The sequence below is a fragment of the Gavia stellata genome, chromosome 3 (assembly GCF_030936135.1).
Source record: "Gavia stellata isolate bGavSte3 chromosome 3, bGavSte3.hap2, whole genome shotgun sequence".
NCBI classification, from domain to species: domain Eukaryota; kingdom Metazoa; phylum Chordata; class Aves; order Gaviiformes; family Gaviidae; genus Gavia; species Gavia stellata.
Window position 1 is genome coordinate 46,870,052 of NC_082596.1, and position 22,825 is coordinate 46,892,876.

General features: G+C 39.6%; 1 protein-coding gene across 1 annotated transcript in view; it reads right to left on the minus strand.

Moving 5' to 3' along the window:
* Positions 1-22,825, minus strand: part of SPIDR (scaffold protein involved in DNA repair) — a 206,434-nt gene that overhangs the window by 62,018 nt on the left and 121,591 nt on the right. The window contains exons 9-10 of the mRNA XM_059836060.1: positions 10,179-10,389; positions 8,070-8,320 (exon numbers count right to left, since the gene is read on the minus strand). Coding sequence (XP_059692043.1) covers positions 8,070-8,320; positions 10,179-10,389 — 462 coding nt within the window. The remainder of the gene's footprint in view (positions 1-8,069; positions 8,321-10,178; positions 10,390-22,825) is intronic.

Genomic DNA, 22,825 nt, shown 5'->3' on the forward strand with positions numbered 1-22,825 from the left:
TTCCTGGGCAGAGGACCCAGCACAAAGCCAGGGAGAGCCTGCCTGCTGCTTTCACCTCCGTCTTTGCCTCCTTCCTTCCACTGCTGCAGACGCAAGGAAGGCTACTGGCAGCAGTCAGTACCCTCACCCCACTCTCAGGTGGCCGTATGAAGTCAGCTTTCAGATGTAGTCCTGGCACCTCTAGTTGCACCCATCAGTAAGCACCTCGGAGCTGGAGTAAGCAGCTGCACAAAGACAGTAACAACTGGCTGGTGGTAACTGCCTGATGGCTCAGATTAGCACCTCCAGAAGGGCAGGATCTGGAGCTGCTTCTGTGAGATCCTTCTCGATGACTGGCATACCACCAAAAGTAAGAGTGCCAGAGTTGGGAAACCCCTGATACAGAGAAATAATTTTTAAAATGTGTATATGAAATCCTGTTATCATGTGATATTGAATGAAACACAGCCCACGACACAAACATGATCAAAAATTACACTCTGCAACTTCATGACATCATCCTTGGTCCATTTAAACGTGAAACCTCTCTGAAATGTATTTTGCATTCAGTCCTAGCCTTAAGCACTTGCAAAGCAGGTTGTCCAGAGGAGCTCACACTGCAGCCAAACACAGGCCTCAGATCAAGTATCTAAATTCAGTGAGTTACAAAACCATTGCATACATGTATCAGGCAGCATGTATCAGGTGAATAATTTCCTTTTTTCTTACTGTAGGACTAAAATTACAAAAAACCCTACATCTCAACTACCATTCCACTCAAGTCCTTACACTGTGAAGTGTAATACACAGTAAGTTCATCCCAGGCCTGTGCTCATCACTTCTCTCGTTTGAGGAATACGTTCTTCTCCAAACCCTGTGAAGCCCCCTTGAGCCAAAGAGGGGGTTGACGCATTAACTGAAATGAGTTTGAGGATTCCAGCACAGCCTGTAGCGGATCCCTACCCAGAGTGATGTTGCTGACTGCCTTTGGCTGCAAAATACAGAACAAAACCAGCAGGCACTGCAGCCAGTCAGGACCGGCACGTGAGCATAAGATAACTTCGTTAAGTGCACTTGCAAGTTACACACCAATTTTAAACCACAATGCTTACTGAATGAACTAATTAAGGTTGTCTTCTCTGAGGAGCTTTATTTTATTCGTATTGTTTGCTGTATCTTAATCTTGTGTATTCTATAAAAGAAAGTGTATAAAAGCTTAAGATACAGATGTACAGGCCTATGTCCCAGCAATATTGTCCCTTTCAAAGTCTGTTTTATTTTAATTACTAGAGTGTGCCCATAATTTTAAAACCACATAGGACAGTGTATGCCTGACTCTATACTCCTTGGGACAAAAGACCTCCTTCTTCCCAAAAGAGTAAGAGTATGTTTGTAACACCTTTCCAAGCAGTATTGATTTGTTATATCCAAACAGAAGCTTTTACAAAGCTGATGACAAAAAGTTATTTCTAAGAATCTTCCTTTTCGGAAACCTGCTATTATATTAAATCTATGCTTATGGTTTTTTGCACATCCTCTGATCTATGAAGATACTTAAGGCTGTGCATAGAAAGAATGTTCACCTGCCCAAGTTGCACAGAAATTATGTGCAATATTTGGGTAGTTAAGCTTCTCTCCCAACTGTTAGCTCAGCATGTGGCCATCTAGGCATTTATAACATTTATCACTGCTCATGGTCCTTGCCTTCTGTACCATGGTAGCAGGAAAACAAATCCCAGAGACACAATCTGGCTTTTATTAAAAATTTTGGAGAACTCCAGCACGACTTTAACACTTCCTCCAGGTCAGGACTGAAGCCATGTAGTCAGTGAAAGGCAGAGGTGTAAAACACACATGGAAGACTCCTGCTCTCAGTTCTGTCAACCACATAACTTCCAGAGATATAAAAATTCAAGGGGAAGAAAGGTCAAAACCAAGGGAAAGATTCCATACCTTCTACGCAGGCCATCTTAGAATAATTCTTGACAAATAACAGGTGCTGGAAAATTACTATTCCTGGTTTAAACCAGGCAAGGAACAACAGCACATACCTTGATTGTGGCTCTAGGGCTGAAAAATCACCTTTGCAAATTGTTCGCTTTCTAGTCCCTAGACTGGTCTCCACTACAGGGTAACATAGGGGGGACCACGTCGCTCTTCCCATTCCCCCTGTTTACATATTCCCTTGAAAACAATCAGTTGGGTGGATACAGCCATAAAACAGACAGCAGCGGGAAATTAGGTGTTCAGGTGCAATAAAGCTTCCCCAGCTTTCTAAAGCCCTGTATGCAGTCATCAGATGTGGGACGTGTGAAAATGTATGGTTACAAGGTAAGTGGTGGTGAATACGCAACTCTACATAATGATGCTTCCATACCATTTATGTGTCTCTCTATGTTATTTACATATCTCTGCAATTTCTCTATCATGGGTAATACATTGGTAAGTAGAGCTACTCCTCCTTCTTGACCAAAAAAAGGCTGGGGGGGGGTGTGACTATCTTCTGTGAACATACAGGCACTTTACTGATCAGTTTAAACACTTGAGTATGGAGGAAATGTAAGCTAGCAACCAGTGTCTCATTTTTGCTAGACGCATACAGGAGCCTGCACACACAGTGTTGGCCATCTGACAACTGGTTTCTGTTCCTGCCCATTTGCTTTTCAAAGAGACTGAATCCCTGTCACTCTTGTGGTTATGCTGGCTACTGTATTCTTGAGACTCTTTTCTATATTAGCAGCTTTTACCACTGCCCTGACATATTTTAGAACAATCGCAAATTGTTTAGTTGCCTATTCCTGGTGCAGGGCCGAAAAACAGTGCTGTATGTTGAGGGATCCTTTTTTTTCTTTGTACAGAGTATATCAGATAACAGTGCTTTCACCTTGCCCTTGGACAGAATAAGATTATGTAAATATTTAGCACTGAAAAATAAACGGTAATGTCAAATTAACAAATTGTTGTACTACAGTGGCACTGGAAGAAGCCCAAGTTCCATCTATCCATCTGCAGCACCAGCAGCAGGGAAAACAGACTTTCAGGGCTATCTGGGCAACAGCACGGGGAAGATACAGTGTTAAATATGTAATACAACTCAATGCCTCAGCTGGACAATATGATACTAAAGCTGTTTCTCCAACAGTCTTTTGTCCTTACTCTCTGATTTGGTGGCTCCAGTTTGAGAATTACAAAAATAGCAGGGTGGAGGCAAAAGGGAATAATCCAAGTGTCAGGGAGTCTTAACCGTGAATTAAATAAATAAATAAATAAATAAAAAGAGAGACTTCAAAGCAGAAACAGGTTACTAGACCTTGAGCCACAGCTGTTAGCACAACTATTACAAGTCTGTCAAGTAGCAATTAGACTACTCTGCAAGAATATTAAAAGCACGTATCTTCACTTTTGAGAAGGATCTGAAAAGGGGAAACCAGAGAAAACTTCTAGCTTATGGAGTACTCTCTACTGCACTTCAGTTACCTATTTCCTGTTTATTTCCCACTTGAAAAATCACATCCCAGAAACATAATGTAATTTTTAAAAACTTGCATTTATAACCATTCCATTTAAAATGTTATGTTGAAAAAACACAAAAAACAAATGGAATGCTGTAAACAGATTTCAGTCAGCCACAAAAAACATTCTGACAGATGTTAGCATCTGTGAACATGGATCTTTCACGACAGTGCTTTCCAGTCTGGGCTCTTTTCAAATAAGAAGACCTCCAGGGGTTTTTTGGTTGTTATTGTTTATTTCAATATGCTGTATAAAATTTAAGCTAGGTTTTCTGTACCAGAAGGGTGACTTTTCAATATATTAGTCCACCTACCTGGAATGCTAGTTGCAGCACCTGACACTCAACTTTTAGTTGTGCATGCTGCCAGACAGTTTAACCCATTGACTAGATTTGTGTTAAGATAAACAGCAAAGATCATTAGATGAAGAAAAAGTGGAAAAAGGAAATCCAACTTTGAAATGAATTTGTTTTACAGGATTACCATTTGCCAATAAAGCTGTTTTACATAGAATTACGTAGGAACAGACTACTCAGAAACTTGCAACAACTTGCTAGAGCATAATGAATCCCAGCAACTGACTGTGATGTTTCTGGGGGCCTGCTCAGAAAGAGAAATGTGACTTTCCCCACACTTCTATTTCTTCCAGCCACTCAAACAAATCCTTGGCTCTTCTAAATATTTTACTCCCCAAGGGTCCTTGGTAGCAGGGCTTTCCAATTCTCGAAGATCTGGCAAATTGAAAACAAAATAAAGAGCAAAACCGAAAGAACTATTGATGACTAGTGCATACAGGCAGATCACATTATTTTTTAATGCAAATGTACTGTCTTTTGTTCTTGGAATAGAAAGTTATAGAAGGTTAGAGTGCTAACATTCAGGTAAGAAGTAGGTCAAAACATATGCCAAGAGAAGTGAATGGAAAATTTCTCTAGTCACCTACAAAGATTTTAAAACGTGGATTCACAGCTATAGCTAGCATTGTTTTATATTAGCAGTGGTTAGCTTTTCCTTCTTAATAGACAACACCCTTTTCTGTCCAGCCTCTTCACCCAAATGTTGTGAGTGCTCTGACCAGTTTAACTGCCTAATAGTCCTAAAAATGCATCTATTTTAGTTTCACCAACTACCACACAACCAGTCCGGTCCTTTAAGGCATAAAACTGACCAGCTCTATTTTTCACTGAACTCACGAGGCCCACTCAAAACAAACAGATACTGGCAAGAGCAAAATCCAAATTATACACTGCTTTATCCCAGGAACACAAAGTACAAGGCCGACGCAGTGAGTCAGACACCTCAGCACCAGTGAGCTCCTCAGGTTGACTGAAGTCTCTTTGGGATCCTCCTATGTGTAAGCCAGGCCTTTTTCAAAAAGAGTCAAAATAATCGGGTTTAGACAAATATGTGTTGTGTCATTAGCAAAAGTATCTCTCTCATCAGAGGGGAAAAGGCAGCAAAAAGTATGCCAGGAATGCTGGAAATGGGCAGACAGTCACGGCGAGTCATATTTTCTTCTTTTTATTCCCCCATGAAACTCCTCCAGCATGAAAGGTCCATTTGCGAGAGCAGTTAATTACGGGGTGGTGGGGGGGAAGCAAATGATTTGACAATAATGCAGGGAACATGGGACCAATTTATGTATGACAGAAGCCGAAGAACTTCTCAGTCTTTGTAATGATTTCTCAGCGTCCTCAGAAAATGCTTTAGATACTTCAGCTAAACAGGCTTAAACCCATCAGACCTATCCATTTGTCTATCAGTAAAAGGCCGTATTCTATATACGTGTAATTATGAACAATAAAAGCTAGATGAATATAGGCATTACTCTAATTTCCATGCTTTACCAGTGTTAGTTTTAACCAATTAAATGAATTAATTTCCTTACAATGAAAACACAGGTTTCTGCCACAATTTGCCAGTCTCTTTCTAGAAACTGGATGCCTTGAACAAAATGCATCACTTCCCCTGGTCCACATTTAATTTCATGCCTCTTTTCAGCTTACTGTGTTTTTTATGCTTCCCTGTGGCAACAACATCTAGGTTATTGTGGAGTGCTACAAAAGAAGATATACCGTAAAACAGCCTATCTAAAATACAAATCAATGAACTATTCATCTACCTTGATATCTAATTAGAAACTTTTGTTTACAGAACAATGAATTATCTAACTCATCTTGCCTCATAAAATACAAACGTTGCTTTCATGGCAGTTTTGCTTCACAAAAAGTTTTTCTTAATTACAAAAGAATGAGCCATCAGTTGGTACAAAGGACTGCCAGAGGACATTGGACCCTTTTGCTCACTATCAGGTGACAGACACAGACATTTTTGATAGAGGAGAAAAGACTCATGTGGATGCTTATCAGCCATGGAAATAGCAGCTGATAAAGCAGTATGAGGTGTTTTCCATTCCTCAGTCTTTAAAAGAAGTGTTCGTTCTCTTCTTTGCAAAAGAGAAAGTGGGTTGATTTTTCTCTTCAGAATCCAAAAGACAGTCTCATAGATGCGAACGACAACAACCAAGCTCTTTTCTGAGCTGGAACATCTATAAAATTTGAGGAACTTCCAAGAGGCCAGTTTAACAACTACACGGGGGAATACCCAGCTACAGCGTGTACTCAGAAGCAACGGACTCACATTTTTTATTTTATTTCAAGTTTGACATAAGAAGTGCAATCCGAGAGTACTGTTTTCTTTCACACCATTCCTGTGAAGGGTGTGGGCTCAGGCAGGTTAACTACCTCAAATTGTGTGATTGCAAGTTAAGTATACCTTTTGGTTAAAAGTTGGAAAGGAAATATGGAGATGGTATTATCATTTCAACTCTGCTGGAATTGATGTTGTAAAAAAATCAGCTTGAATTATAGACTGTCAGCTGCGCTGACTTTTGATCAACTGTAGCCCTCTGGAAGAAAATCCACATGGAGGAATACAAAATCACATATTGATGTGGAGCTGGTAAAGCACTTTTCCTCTCACTTTTTTAAAAATACATATTATAGCAAGAATGAATTAAATATAAAGCAATGAGTTCACACAAAAAGGTGTACCGGTTACTTTTTAAAAAATAATGCAAGTTAAGGTCAATATAACTATTATATGTAAAGGAACTTTTAAAAAATTTTGGGGGTAAGGCTGTTGATAATTACTTTCCTGTGGGTGATGACTGAGCTTGCATTTTAGGAAAGAACAATCTTCCTAAATTCCTCCTGGAGGAATTTGATTGATCAATGAGTGCTGTAAATTATCCAGTGGCTTACAAGGTAGCAAGAATTGGGAGAATTCCAGTATTTCAAAAGCTCAGGAAGATGGACCTGTAGGCATACTACTACACACCAGCAGGGTGGCTTAGAGGAACTCAAATTCCTCAAACCTTTGAAGAATCCCTTCAAAGCACTATTGCAAATTACATCTGGAGAGTTCTCAATGGGACCTTTTAAACTAACTGCACATCTCCATTCAGGTCCTAAACTCTGCAGGAAGACAGATCTCCTAATGCCCTGAAAGGCTGAACTTCGAAACTTTATATAAGCTCTGCCACTGTAACTCACTTTAATAAGCTTCCTGAGTGAAAACAAAATCAAATGTATCTTACCTTTTAAAATTTTAAGCCAGCATGAACCAAAAGTTAGTGCAAAACCAGAGAAAGGAAATTGAATAATAGACACAGTGATCTCAGACCCAGAGTTGCTGAGAAAGACTTTGAAATCAATCTTTGGTGTCAAACCCTGAGGATCATAAAAGGAGAAGGAAAGGATTCAACAGTTCAGTACTAGTCAGAAGGAAAACTGTGCCTGGCATATCTTTTGTACTTAAGAAAACAAGGTCCCATTCTTGATTTCCTACACCAAAACCAGACCAGTGTTAGGACGCAAAGACTAGAACAGAAGAGGCTAAACCCACTGGTCTAAAGCTGTATGCTCCATGGGTTTTGTGGATAAGATTTCTGCATAGGCGTTACTATTTTGACACCAGATCACTTTTTACTGCAGAGGAGATGAACTGCTGTGACCTCCAGATTTCCAGAAGTCAACAGGAGCTTTTTCCAGTGGCTTCACAATGGAAGTTTGCATGTGTACACCTATGTTTCTCTAGTGGCATCTGCGCAAAATCCCCATTTTAGAAAAGACTTTTGTGTCTCCATCTCTCTATGTATTTTTCTTTTGTTTCAAAAGACCACTCTATGAGCATAACTTACTAGCAGAGCATACTGGAGACTGAAATAGGTAAACGGGAAGTGACACGTATTCTGTGAAACTCAAGGAACAATATAAGATGTCGAGAATCATCACTTAGTTTTAAATTAACTTCCCATTAATTAATTTTCAATCTTCCTGTCATCTGTTGATGGCATGAACTATAGACAGATCCACCCCTCCTCTGGGCAGGACTACTTCTATGTCACACTATTCCTATTAAAAAATTACATCACTTCCATCAAGAGCCCTGCACCTTGCTGAGCATGCTTATTCCCTGTGAGCTGACGATTAAGAATGACACTTCCAAACTCCCTCCTCTTCGGTTTCTCATATATCACAGCCTCAAAAGGAAAATTCCCGTGCATCTATTACTCACCTAACATTTGGTGCATCTGAATTTATGATGGGTGTTGCACAAAGAGGCTTGTTTCCTTGAACGTGGCTTCTGTAACCTTCTCTTGCAGGCAAACAGTACACCCTTTGGATAACAACTTGTACCTGCGCTTCTTTCCATCCCACTGCTCCCTGGCTTTCCACCATTTCAAGCAGAGAATCATTAACAGCACTCTGTGCTAAGGGATGCTGTTTCGAATCACAGTTGTTATGGACTTGTGGAGCACATGCAATCTGGTGAAGAAAAACCCATTAATAGAAGCATTTCATGGTACCTTGAAACAATGTAGTGCTAAAGAGTAAAACTTCAGCATGAAAAATCACTGCAAGAAGTGCAAAATCAGTTTCAAAATACTTACTGCACCTAAACTAATTTACAGACTAATGGCCAGTATTTATTGTGGATTTTTAATGAACAAGAGAGTTGAGCACACAGTGCTCTCCTGTATTTAATTGGTGCTATGGACTGAGCTAACTCAATCTATGAGAGAGGAGGGTGACACCAGCAGGAAAACAGAATTGATATAAGATTTATGATTCCTCCCCTTGAATTGAGTTTCATTTTTACTTCTTTGATGTTATTTCCTTCCTCTTTTCCCTCCTCTTCCAAAAAAGGGGTAAAATCCATCTTGAATGCTTCCGAACTTTCAGATTAAGTTGAAAATTAACAGGTGTCTAGTTTTATAGAACAGTAAGTTAGTCCTCAGACTTACACATTTCAATGTAAAATGTTTCAATGTAAGAGAATTAGATTATTAATGAAAAGTATAAAACTTCAAAAGTACAAACCTTAATTTATTCTTTCACTACTTCCAAATCATATTTTATGAATAAAATCTTCCAAACTTTCAAAAAAAATTTTATTAATAAAATTATGCTACATTTTGCCTTAATCTAAATGAGTAATTTCATTAATTTTAATTCTAAAATAAATATCTTTTAGTAAAAATTGTATGTATCAACTAACATGGTCTATATATACAGACTCCTTCCCAGCATGAGCCAAATCTCTATTTTCACCATGAAACCTGTTTTTATAAAAAGCTGGGTGCCAAGTAAGGTTTTCAGAGTATTACAGACTGTGCCATAAGTATTATCTACCAGTAGAGAAGGAGAATTTGCAGTATTTAAAAGAAAATTGTACTAGAATACTACCCCTTGTCTACAAAGCAGTTGCAATAAAACTTGTCTACTGAGTTTTAAATGAAGTGGTTTTGTTTGTTAGGAACCATGAGGGGAAGAAGTAAATTGTTCTCGTTTTTGAATACCACAGTAGAAGCTTTTTACAAGGTAGAGTTGAGGCAAGAAAGGAGATTAGGATTTGATTTATGTAACTTTTTCATTCCCAGGCCTATAATGGGAATTATATATAAAGCAAACACAAAATGTTGACACTCAGTGTTGTTCATCAAACTTGTAGGGCCAAAATTCTCAAATATTAACTAGTAAGAATGATTTTGGGTGGCCAATATAAAGCCTTTACAAGAGCCTTACTTTCAGAAAGTGCTGGCACAGACTATCAGAAAATCAGATCCCTTAAAATACCTCAGTTTGTAAAACCACAGCTAGAGACATGCACAGTCAGTAGTCATTTTAATATAAACAAAGTCAAAATAGGCAAGAAAACAAATTGAAGGGGCGCAAAAGGGGGGTGGTGTTACCAACTGATGCTTTAAAGAAAGGATAGGATCGATTAGGAAATTAGTTAAGAGATAGGAGTGGGAAAAGAGAATGTTTATTTAAAATAATTGAGTGAGTTAGCAGAAAACAGATTTTATTTCAAATAAAGCTTAGCTATTCAGCTATAAAGGATAAGACAAAAATCAATGGGAAAAAAAGCTACAATTACTATTTAGCACAGTAATGAGACTTCAGCAGAATAACCTCACAGCAGTTCAGCATCTGGATGGGCCAAAAGCCTCCGCTAAGAAAATATTATTAATATAAACACTGCATATTATTCAGCCTTAGCTAAATGCAAGGGGAAACTGAACAGGTTGGTAATTTAGAATTTTTGGGTTTGTTACGATTTCCAAACATCTGCTCATCAACTTCTTACCAAGTGGTAAACTGTGAACCAAATGGACCTTACCTGATTATCTGAAGATCCCTGGTGTAACTCATCATCAAGGTCATCTAATCTGAACATCTGTGCCAAAGATATAAGATTCTTCCTAATAAGCATCTTCATAAGACCGTATGTCTTCTCTCTTGTTTCCGAATGTTCACTGAGTAGCACCTTCTGACTAAAATACGTATTCATGATAACAGGAACATCTGCATTTTTGAGAAGCAGTTTTTGCCTGGAAAAAAATAATTTAAGTGGTATCAAATCCGTTACAATTTAAACTACCGATAAGCACTACTTTAAAACGTGTATTGTGTTGTATTTCTCTCCTCTTTTTTCTATAGTTACTGCTAAACCACTCAAAGGCATGTTATCCAAATTGCAAACAAACAACCCCAGAGACACCTTCAGCTTGGATCAGCCCTATTAGCTCAGGGACAGCCCTGGGCGAGTGGAGCTCCGCTGCATCCAGGGACAACTTACACCTGGAAGCTGGCTGAGCTGATGAGCCCCGTGAACCCCATCTGGCTTCACACAAACACTACTTGGTGTCTCTGCATTGTCAGCGCAGAACCAAGAGCACCAGGAACCCCCGCATACAGTTACTGAGGTAAAAGCCATGAATGAAAGACTATTAATCCTGCTCTGTGTTATTTCAGAGCGCTGGCTCTGCCGGACCCAGCCTGGCCCTTGCAGACCGGACTTCCCTCTCTGGTGAGTGCTTCTCACCAACCCAAATTCATTCTCACTGCAGCCAGCAGCGAGCTATTCCTTCCGCTCTTTCTCCTCTCTTTTTCTAAAAGCAAAATCTTACGCTTTTCCTATGATATGCCGTGTATTATCTTGCCTGCGTGTTTGCTGCTGTCATAAATGTGCTCTCCAAGACCCCATTTTGGTTTCTAGTGACAATGTAAATTCCCAAACAGCTTCCCATGCAGCAATTTCTCGCCTAGCCGATTAAGGTAATGGTTGCAGAATCTCTAAACACACAATAATTTAATGTCGAAGCATGTCTCAATGTTGGGATTTTTTCGTACGCTAGTATCACGATTCAGAAATACGCTTTTTACACTCACAGGATACAAATCTAATGAAGTCAGCTAACAAAAACAATCAGTAATCTCATTTTCTAGAGACCATCAAAACAGAAAGAAAATTCACTTAGTGACTTTCTTGCAGGCTGTGTTTTTCTACTATTAGATTAGTATTGCTTGGGAGTAAAACTGAGCTGACCTGAGTGCAGAAGTAACTTCAGGACTTCAGTCTCCAGACTGCTCAACAGTCACATTATGGAGATGAAGCACGTTTTCACATCTCTGACAATATTTCTCAAAATGCAACCATACAAAGTTAAAAAACCAAATCAAACTGAAACAAACCCCACTCAGAAAAACTTATTTCTGATCTTGACCATGGTCTGTTTTATAACAGATTCCTTCATTCTTTACAGAGTGGTTAGCTAAATGGAAATTAATGCATACATATTTTCAAAAGAATAGGAAGAGTTGCAGCAAATTATTAACTATAATCTCCAGTTTTTTATAATTAGGAAAATAATGCAATAGGAAGATGATCTCTGCCTTTTAGAAAAAAGCATACATTTAAAACTAAGCTTGCAACTTAAAACTACGAATCATACACACAAATTACTAAAAAGACGTATTGCTTCTATCTGTGAACACTCACGGAAGTTATGATTTGAAATAGAAAATTCGCGAAAAGTTACAGCATAAAACTAAGTACTGAATTTCACCACGATGCCTTATTGCCATCTGTAAACTCTTCAGATCTAAGTGAGCAGTAGTTCATCCCTAAGGGACACTCAGTCCCTTGACTCCAGGAGAACTTGCTAACAAAGGTCCCAGTTAAGAAGATCATGACAGGAGCTCACAAGGCTGCCAAATTGACACTGCCTGATAATTTTCTGCGTTACAGGATTAAAACTGAGGAATTAGCGTGGTCAGCAAACCAAGACATCTCTGATCTTATGAGATTTTTAAACTGTCACTACCCCCTTTTTTCTGAAGAACAAAAATGTATATAAAGTTTGCTACAGATCTCAGAACAATTTGGGCTGCCTTTATATGCAGAAGTGGAATGAAAATTTTAGCACCTACTTTCTTGAAACGTCTGTGTTCAGACCCAAAGTAAACAGGAAATCTCTCTGAACACGAGACTGTTACGTCACTAATGTCAGAAGAATGTTTGCTTGATCTAAATCACCTCATTCTCTAAAAAAATACTGACGTTAGTAGCAAATCATTCGCAGGAACTCTGTGGTTTATGGTTTTATTTTTATTTTCCTGTGCAGATATGTGATCAGCTTTTTTTTTTTAAGGCAGGTAGGTTTTACTGATACCCAAATTACAAGTACCATGGTTTTGCTATGCCTATGCATTCCATGCCTCGAGTACTTTTACAACCACCAACAGCTTTCTCGTCTCAGTTTTCATCATATCTTTACATGGGTAATGCATAAATTAATGGCTACTTGGCATTTCCACAAAGCAAAACAGGGACATACGTACACTTTCCAGAGAAGCCCTCCATTTCTCACATGCAATTACTTCACTAAAAACGCTTTCCTTAATGAATCATTTATTTTAGACCTGCATAGGTGTCCACAGACTTAGCAGTAACTCTTCAGCTAGGTCAGAGGAATAATCACAGCAGTCTACTTAAATCTTCCCTATTTCTCAGTGGATGGATTCCTCCCAAAGGGAAATGAAAAGGACCAGCAATGAACAGAAACATTAATGAACTGAAATGAAAGAAATAAGAAAAAAGCTTGTAATAAGCTCACTATTTTGTGTACAGGTGGATGGCTAAATGGAAATATTTTATATTTATATATAAAAATATGTAATATATAAGGTATATTCTATATATAAAAATATAATAAACATGTGTTATATATATTATTCCCAAGTCTTTAATATATATATTTCAATATGAAGAATAGAATTATTAATATAACATGAATTAATTGAATGAAAACTCTGACCTCTTCCAGAAATTCTTCCTAGTATTGCTCAGCTCAAACAAGCTCTGCAGGACGTGAGTTTTGATCATCATCATGGCAGAAAACTCTACATTGCCACTGTATATTGCTCATACTGTTCTCTTTGCAACAAAGGCAACCATGTTAGAAACACATACGTCTTAATTCTTTTTGTCTGCTTGAAAGATACAGGCTAGGGCAAAGAAAGCCTATCAAGCTGGAACAGTTAGGGGAAAAGAAAAATCACTTCCCCAAGCAATCCCTGCGGTCCTGAGCTGCATGCGTTGCCCCTGTGCCTGAGACACCATACCTGATCACCTCAACCTTCTGTATCTGTTCCAGCTGCAGATTCTCTAGAGCCAGGAGTAGCCCTACTCTAGGATACAGAGTACACTCTGTAGCATCCTCTTAACAGATAAAGTGTTAAATGGGCATTTCAAGTCTTCTGTGACCTCTCTTAAATTTCTTCTTTTCTATCTGCTTCATTATATTTAAAAGTTTATTTTCAAAGAATGAGAGACACATTTCATTTAGCAAATCACACAAAAACAATGGAAAGAAAATAAAGTTCACTACATACTTAAAAAAAAAACCCAAACCTCTCTTGCACTCTCTGATTCTCTTCTTGCTCAGCAAAGTATATTTAAACGTTGGATTAGTAGTCGACTTCCTTAATAACTGCCTTTAGAGGAAAGGTCGTTTGTAATGACCTGAAGTAGAGACTGTGAACTTTTTATACTACAGGGCATTTTTTTTCCTGGTATGTAGACTATCAGCAATTGCTGTAACTGGTCACATGCTAAAGGAACATGAGGCAATAATGTTATTTTTTTTCTTTGCCAGCAGCAGCTTGCTTCTCTCTCCAAGGACGTAGCTTGCTTTTTCTCTTCCTCCCTCCTATGATGAAATGGCTATCTGGCAGAGAAGAGGCAGGAGATGTCCTTGCCTACTTCTCCGTTAATGGTGGTCTATCACCATCTGCGATACAGAACACTGCAGAAACTTTCAGCATGGCATGGTATAAAGTAGCTGAAGTCTCAACTTGAGGCAGGGTTGTAATCCTGCTGCCGAACAGTCGGCAGGTTTGCACTGCAGTCTGCCCCGCACAGCACATCCCCAGGCTCAGCCAGCAAGAAGTTGTGACTCTATGGCAGCAGCTAGCTCACAAACCACATGCTTCCGCTCAGTTCTGCTGACATCAAACGGCAGTGTTGGTTCATGAACTCAAGATGACTCTGGATCACTTTAAATTAGAGAACATTTTTTTTTGTTTGCTCTCCCTGGGTATTTTATTGGGCTTTTTTTTTCTTTTCTTTTACAAAACATAAAATGCCTAGAGCATTTTTGAAGAGTACATTGCATTAACTGAACACTCTTAACATTTCAACGACCTACAACATGCACTGTAATTATGAAACAGGCTAATTTCAAGTCTCAAAACAATGATTTCTGCATAAAGAAGGTTTAACGCCCACCAAGTGGAACAGCAGTAGTACATGCAGGATAAGAGCATGCCAGAGCCTTACTCTGCTGCCCAGAAGCATGAGGAATCATCCCCCAGAGGAACACCATACAGGGCTCATCCCTAAATTCCTAAGAACAGCTTAGTTTGTTCAATATGGAGGAAGTTGCTCATGCTGCCTCTTGCTTGGGGTTGAGTGCCATTTGCAGTCTTTTACCCGTGAAAAATTGTAACATGTCCAAGAAATGCCTGAGCATCATAATAATGATAGTAACTGGAAAAAAAAAAAAAAAAATTTCCCAAATCCAGACAGATCTCTGCCCACGTACCACCCAAGGACAATAACTATCTTCCCAATATGTAGCCCAAATCAAAAAAACCCATTTGGAACAGATCTGCCTTCTGCCATGCCTAGAGATTGCCCAAACACAGAATTTTCATCCATGAGTGAGTAATCTCACCACTCACATGTGAGCCTCCATCAGCATCATTTACCATCATTTGAAATATCTGTATGAATACTGCATTTGCGAGCTCACACTTTCATAATGCAAAATTTCTCCCCCTGCCCCAACCTCAAAGACAGAAAACAAAAGTCAGCTGGTATCTCTTTCTTTGAAATTATCTTATTCAAAGCAACAGATTATTGTGGGACAAGCTCTCAAGGCTGATTATACTCTTTTCTCCATGAAGAAATAGTATTAACCATCTAGACCAATGTCCAGAGTCATATGTGTCAAATACACAATTCTCAACTGTGTCAGGTTTCCAAAGAAATGTAGCTTCAACACCTCAGAATAGCAGCTCTGCAGATGATACAATAATAAAAAGCTACTCAAGCTATGTCTAAAATGTCTACTTCTAGAATCTGATGCATTTTATTTGTGAACAGCTAGACATTTGTTTTGTTTCCCTATCAGAAAAATATTTTGTTTGAGGACTCATTCCATGAATACAACACACAGAGAAAAGAATACATAGCTATTAAATGTATATATTGTTATAATCCAATCTGTTACCATTTGTCACTCAACCTTAAGTGAAAAGCAAACTCTAAAGAAATTAGTAAAACAGCACAAGTAATGAAAAAAACCCCTTCTCTATTGTAGCATAAGTTCTTTCCGCAAAATAGTATCATACAATGTTACTTGTAAACCTAAGAAATCACTCCAGCAAGAAACTACTGCACACAAAGCCAAGATTTTTATCACTATATCATTTTACTAATTTCAAAGTAATCATCTAAACTAACCACTGGCTTGCCATAGTACTGCCTTTTGAAATGTGATACCCTGTAGCATGAAAAAAAGTTGCATGGAAATTTTCACATTTAAGATGAGCTCTGCTATAAAAAGCCTGTGGTTAACATTATGCACTATTATATCACATGCCCAGTGCTCTCACCTCTGCAGGGAGGTGCACCGTGTGCTAACTGAAGAGGATGTACAGGTCTTCTGATGTAGGAAAGCACAGATGGATATCAAAGCAAATCTCATCCACCTCCAGGAAATTACTGTAATACCAAGCTTTACCAAGACTGGAAAGTAGGGAAGTTTCTCAAAGCTCTCCAGCCACTTGCTTCGGCGATGAAGAAAGCACCTGAAATTTCTAGCATTCTGGTCCACAATTGATCATGACAAAGCTTAACCTTTGGCACCACCAAACAAAAAATTCCACTCACAGGCTGTGCTTACGCACAAACTGGCACAAAAACAATCTCTTGAGCTCACTGGGCAAATACTTCTGAGAGAATTTGCTAAAAATCTACTCCAACTGTGACGCTGGGACTTTTTTACTACCTAATGCATAAGTCAGGCACAAAGCAATTTTTAAAAGATTTAAAATTCTATTGGTAAAAACCCTGCAGGCAATAAAGCATTAAATGAGAAAGTTGCTTCAATAACAAAACAAAAACAGTCCCACACACACAGTATGGGGGTGTTACAAGTAACTGGGGAGGTATAAATATCATAGTTATCTTTTCATAATCAAGATGTTATAAAAGAATTCCAATCTGTGTGTTTACCCCATATATCAACTTGTGTCTGACTAGCCACGAGCTCGTTACTCAGCCAACTTCTTCTCTCTGCTCCCAGTGCTAAACTGCACGTAGAGTTTGAGGTGGCTGAGGGAGGATGGCTGGAGCCACCAGAAGGAACAGGGATATATCAGAGGGATTCTGAAAGGTGAAAAAAGGGAAGCAAGCAAACTGCAAAGTGACGACATATTAAAACTCATGGTGAATGTTAGAGATAACAAAAATGGCTGCACTGGTGTGAGACCAGAGGCCCACCTACCCCATACTCTAGCTTAGAGCAGCAAACAACAGATGTTTGAGGAAGATTATGAAAAAAAAAGCAAGCATCTAGCGAAAGTTCTCCAGAACACTCTCCTCTAATACCTTCTAAAAACTTTCAGCTTAGGGACTTCCTAAGGCAGAAGTAGTGTCTCCGTAGTTAACAGTCCTTGGTAGACTTTTCTTCCAGGAACTATGTGCCTGCTTTTTGACTATTTGTACATTTACAGCATCTACTACATCCTGCAGCATCCACAGTGCTCTACAGTCTAATTACATGCATGTGAGAAACCACTTCCTTTTGTTTTGTTCTGTCACCTTAGTGGTCACATTGCTGCCCCCCACTTCTTGCATTTAAGAGGTAGTGAACAATCATCCTTCTCGATGCACTTCCCAATACAGACCTTTATCACATCCTCTCCCAGCCACTGCTTTTTCAGGGTGAAGAGTCCTAGTCATCTTAGTCATTACCCACAGGGAAGCTGCTCCATACTTCTCCTTGTCACTCTTCTCTGATATTTTTCCACTTCTGCTACATATTTTTGATTTGGGAGACTGAAATTCCAACCTAAAAATGCACCATGAATTTCTACATTGACATCATGATGTTGCCAACTCCATTTCTAGTAAGTCTTACCATTCTATGTTTTTCTGATCATTAGATGAAAACTAAGCTGACACACTAATGAAGCTATCAGAACACTAAAACCACATTCCTGGACAGTAACAATCCAGAGTCCATCATTTTATATGTGCACTTTGCATTTACTTACAATTTTCTAGTAAGAGAGGTCAAATCCTTCCTCCAGCCCCAGTTCTAGTGCACTCTATAGGAGGATGAACATGTTCCCCTGTCCATAGGATTGTGAGGACCACAGTTTGCCATTGAAGAGGAAGGAAACCTGCATAGTATTCTGTTGTACAGAAGGTGTCCAATTCTTTATTGCCTTCCCAGGCATCATGACACAACAGAGATTTGAGGCAACACGTTACACCAACAACTCCTCTGCCTGTGGTGGAAAGGTAAGGAGTGTGGCCACTCTGCCACTGTTACACAGCATCGTCACTCCTGAGGTATCAGGACAAGCTGCTTCTCAAGCCAGAAAAGCTCTGCAATATCTGCCCAAGCAGCTGAGGGCCATATGTTAGAGTGAAGAACTTGAGCTCAGAATTTCTGACCAAGGTATGGAGAGTCAGGGTACTTGGTTGGTTGGTTCAAGTTTGGAGGATTATCAAAGAAACTTTAACAAATAAATTCCATTTTAAAACACGTTGTTCCTTTTGTAGAGATTATTAAGAACACTAGCCTTTTCTCCCATAGAGGTTTGGCATTTGCTATTGGCAAGGACTCTTTAGGAGTCCATGCTTGCATACATGCTCACAAGTGTCTTTGCATGCAGAGTAGCAAGAACAAATACCTACCCCTGAGCAAACTCTAGTATTCAGAAAGACAGCCCAATATATGCATATGATTGATTTTATTTAAGTATTTTATTATTACACCTAATATGAAAAAAACCCAACAACACAACTACAAAACAACAAAAAAACTCCCATCAGACTTGTTCTTGTACTCCTCTCTTGTTCTGGTACTCATCTCTGGGCATTTCCTACTGTTTCTTGGCCAGGACATGGAGCAAGACCAAATTCTGGTCTGGCCTGGTGAGGTCACTTCTCATACAGACAAATCCAGTGCTATCAGCACATTAGTACAGGGCGAGTAGCTCAAAGTAGCAGTAGTTCTGGGTTCTCCGGTAACACAAAGGGGATCACAAAAGGTAGCGAGAGCTTGCCTAGGGCCACAGAGCCCAACAGCAAAGCAGAAGACTCCCTCTGAGCTGGTCAAACTCTGCTTCAGCAAGAAGGTGGGCAGCAGCCTGGAGGTCTCAATGAACAGCGCCAGGCAAAGGGAAGTGGCTGGACCCCTGGTACAGAGAGCTGCCATTCAGAGCTTCAGAGGTCCTTAGGCAGGTTTTAGACCAAGTTTACCCACACTGTGGTCCATTTCAGCTATACTGAGCGGACAAAAATAAGGTTTTTTTCACTGTATTTGCTGCTACCATTGATAAATGTGTGAGAAAGGTAGAGGCTGTGTCGATAAGCCATGTACCACAGAAACCTGTTTTAGGCAAAGTCCTGCCTACAGTAATCCACCCACCATAGTCATCAGTGAAAAGACAGCAACGCTAGCGGCCAGAGTGGGAACTTTTTGATGTTTGAAACATCCTGGTGTGAAACTTTCAGCCTGCCATGGAAATATTGCTCTTCCATGACAAACAAAATACCTTTCTTCTTTTCAGGGTGGAAAACAGCGCTCAGTAGTGTATGTATTTTAAAGTTACCACGCACAAGAATTACTTTCAGAGCTTCATTTTGCTTCTGTGTAATAGTACGTATCTTCTCCATTAAACTGCAATATATGGATTCTATGGCATTGCTCTCTCACATCCAAAACAAGGAAAAACCCTCTGAGAAATAACATTTAAATTCAACATTCTCCTTAACGTTGTCTTTTTTTTCTTTTTGAATCAAGAGCAATCTTAATGTTCCTGCATCACTTTAAAGACATAATTGTACAGAACAAGAAAAACCGTCTAATTCTAATATTGAAATCTTATACTGGCAGTCTCCAGGTCGTTGCTTAACTTTTGGTTTGTTTTATTTCACTGAACAGTTGCAATGACAATTAGCCACCAGACCACGTCTGGGAGAATTTTCATACTGTAACACACCATTCTTTTTGGGATTCATGTAAGAGGGCTGGTGACTTGGCAGAGCAGACTCAATAATGCAATGAGATGGATGAAGCCCTGGACTGCATTTTTGTGATCCCATTAGCCTTCAGAGGCTACACAGCTTCAGCATGTTCTAGGTTTACTTTTCCGTTTCAAAGAATATTTCTTTCTAGAAGGGAGCAGTGTTTTTTACTTCAGATAGAAGAAAATTGCAGAGGTATAGCAGAAAGATGAAAGCCCTTACTATTTAAAAAAATAAGTAGACACAGCTCTGCTTCTTTGTCTCTTTGAAATACTTCAACACCTACCAACCCAATAAGCCAAGTTTACCTACCACAATTCTCTGTGTTGCACAGTCATATGAATACAGCTCCTTGAAACTAATCATAAGCCAAGTTGAAAGAAGGGGGAAAATACCAGACAAATCATTACAGAAATAAAACCTAAGAACAACTTTTTCGGAACAAGAACACAATCTGTATTTTCCTAGAGGACCTAAGAAAACAGAATTGCAACCTGAGTCATTGCTTGAAGCGCTATCATAAACATAGTAAAACTTCTACAAGCCTGATAGAAACACACCCACCAAAACAGGGAGCCATCAATAACCTTTAACTGGGAAAAGTCCCGGCAGCAATGAGGTTGCGACATATGGTCACACATGAAGGGTGGGTTCATGGATAACCCGCTTCAGCTAAAGAGCTCTGCAGAAGCAACGTAAGTCCAAGGAAAAGGAGCATTTTGGAGCACGGGTATCTCTCACTATTGCACCCAGACCTCCCCTGCCGAAAAGAGCAGAAACGAAGCCTTTGAAGCTGTGGGAAAACACCTGTGAAAACATACAGATTTTGGAGAAAACCGGTGAGAGAGACAGAAGGGAGAAGGTGTGCCATCATGGAAATCTTGGCCCTGGCAATGCAAAAAACCCTGAAGTGAGAATGACATTCCAAGAACAATATCCAGTACAGAGAAATGTTTATACAATACAGGGTGAAACAACTCCCCTACACACACATTTCCCAAGCAAACAACTATAAGCTAATCAGGGGCTTAAATATATCCCGTATTGTTTAACAAAGGATGGCATCCCTATTCTCAGGCCTGGAAGCTGCATACCAAGTTTCAGAAGCAGGGATTTTGCAGCCAAATTTTGAAAACCTGAGAAATATGAACCTAAGGAAGGACTGCTGACTGACTCCTTATAAAGGAATCATCATGCATTTTGGTTTTCTTTTCTACGCTTTTCACTCTGTATGTACCTTCACTAAAATAACAGCAAATACAATATCACTGCACAATACGCCAGGCTTTACATTACGTAGACAGGATCAAACCAGCCCCTGCTTTTGAGTCGAGTCACGTGCTATCACAGGCAAAGTCAGGAGAAAAAGATCTTTGACAAAACGATCAGGCTCCAGCAAAACTACCTGCCTTTCCTCCTGACTAGTCCCACTACAACTGAAGTACTATTGTTAAGAAACCATCTTCTAATGCCAACAGAAATGTGTTTGTGCCAGCTGATACTCATCCCTATGTAAGCTGAAATTCTTAATTTTTTCCCACTCTGGTGGCAAGACCCTCCCTGCTTGCTTATTTATTTATTTTATTTTTTATTTAAAAGAGTGTTCTCTTCTTGTTCAGCCAGGCCAACGGCCTGCTCCTGTTAGTCTCCTTTCCCAGGGAGCGCACCCTGGTCTGCAGCCACCCTGCTACACCCTTCCTGCACGGCTCCTCGTGGTGCTGGCACTCTGCAAGGGAGGAGAGAGCTTCAGACTTGTATTCTTGTGCAGTTCAAGATGGACCTAAATAAAAATTATTCTCTTGCTCAACTGTATCACTAAACAGGAGGTGGAAAAAACATATATAAATGCAATAATACTAGTGCATTCTTGCTTTAAGTTGTGCAAGTAAATATATTTAAGATGTTGTATTTTAATACATATTTATACACCTGTTCTTAAAGTTACTTCTGTTCTGTATTTTCCTCCTTATCAACTGCTTAAAAAAAAGAAAAAGAAGCATACCTGAAAACAGTGCAAAACTGTCTAGTACAAATACTGTTTGAAGAGGAGTCTTTGGGCTGATTTCCTGTATGTAAATGTGCTCAGCTGAAAAAATGTCCAGGGCACGATTCCCGGACTACGATACAAGAAAAAAAGAGGAGTTCCCTGGCTTAGTTAACATCAGAGGGAAGACACAAGGGACTCGTCAAGGGAAAAGAGGCCATTCCGTGACTCTAGTATGTGCGTGCACATACACACAAAAGTGCTTGGACATGCGTGTGCGCTCCTTTCCCTTCCCTGCCTTGCCCCTGCCCTGGTGCAGTGAGTGAGCTGGCGCAACATCCCCTCAAGGGAACAGCTCTTGAAAGATCTGATACGGCGTTTTTACATTTAACTGACTGCATGCAACATTCCTTTAAAAAAAAAAAATTATCTGTTTGCTTGCTTGAAGCGTCACAAAGATAATATTCACGTCTATGACCCTGACTGTCTGTGGTCAAGAGGCAGAGAGATTGTGCAGACTGCGTCGCCTTCCAGCACCCCTGGGACGCCCGCCAGAGAACAGCCTTGCTGTCTCAGAGGAGAGGCTTAGATCCCCCAGCCTTCGGCTAGTGCTGTTAGCAGTCCCTCTGGCTGACTGCCGAGAAGGTGAATGGCATGCACGGGAGACTTGCCTTCCACAGCCTTACACCTGTGATACTGACATACACAGCAAAACCAGCGGTGACCCAAGATTTGGGGAGAGAATATTATTTTTTTCTTTAGAGAACCTTACCCCCAGATCACTTGTCTTTCCATTTCTTCTTTATCATTGTTGTCCTCCAAATTCCTACACCACCACCCTTTTTAAGCATCTGCCAAAACATTCATATCTGTTTTCTACATTGTGGTTACATGTGCATGTGGGCTGAAGATCTTATAAAGAATCTTATTTAAACACAGCTTCATCGTTCAGATATTGTTTGGGCAACCAGCTATACACAGCCAAACAGCATTACAGAATCTCATTTCAAAGCCTGATTCAACTATAGAAACACTCATTTTAAAGTGAATCTAACTTATGGTCCTTCCATAAAAACTTGCCTAAGTGCATTTTAAAAAAATTGTTGCCAAGTGCAGAAATGCAATCTCTGCCCTTGGAAGTCCTTGAACTAAAGTTTGCTCAAGGCTGGCA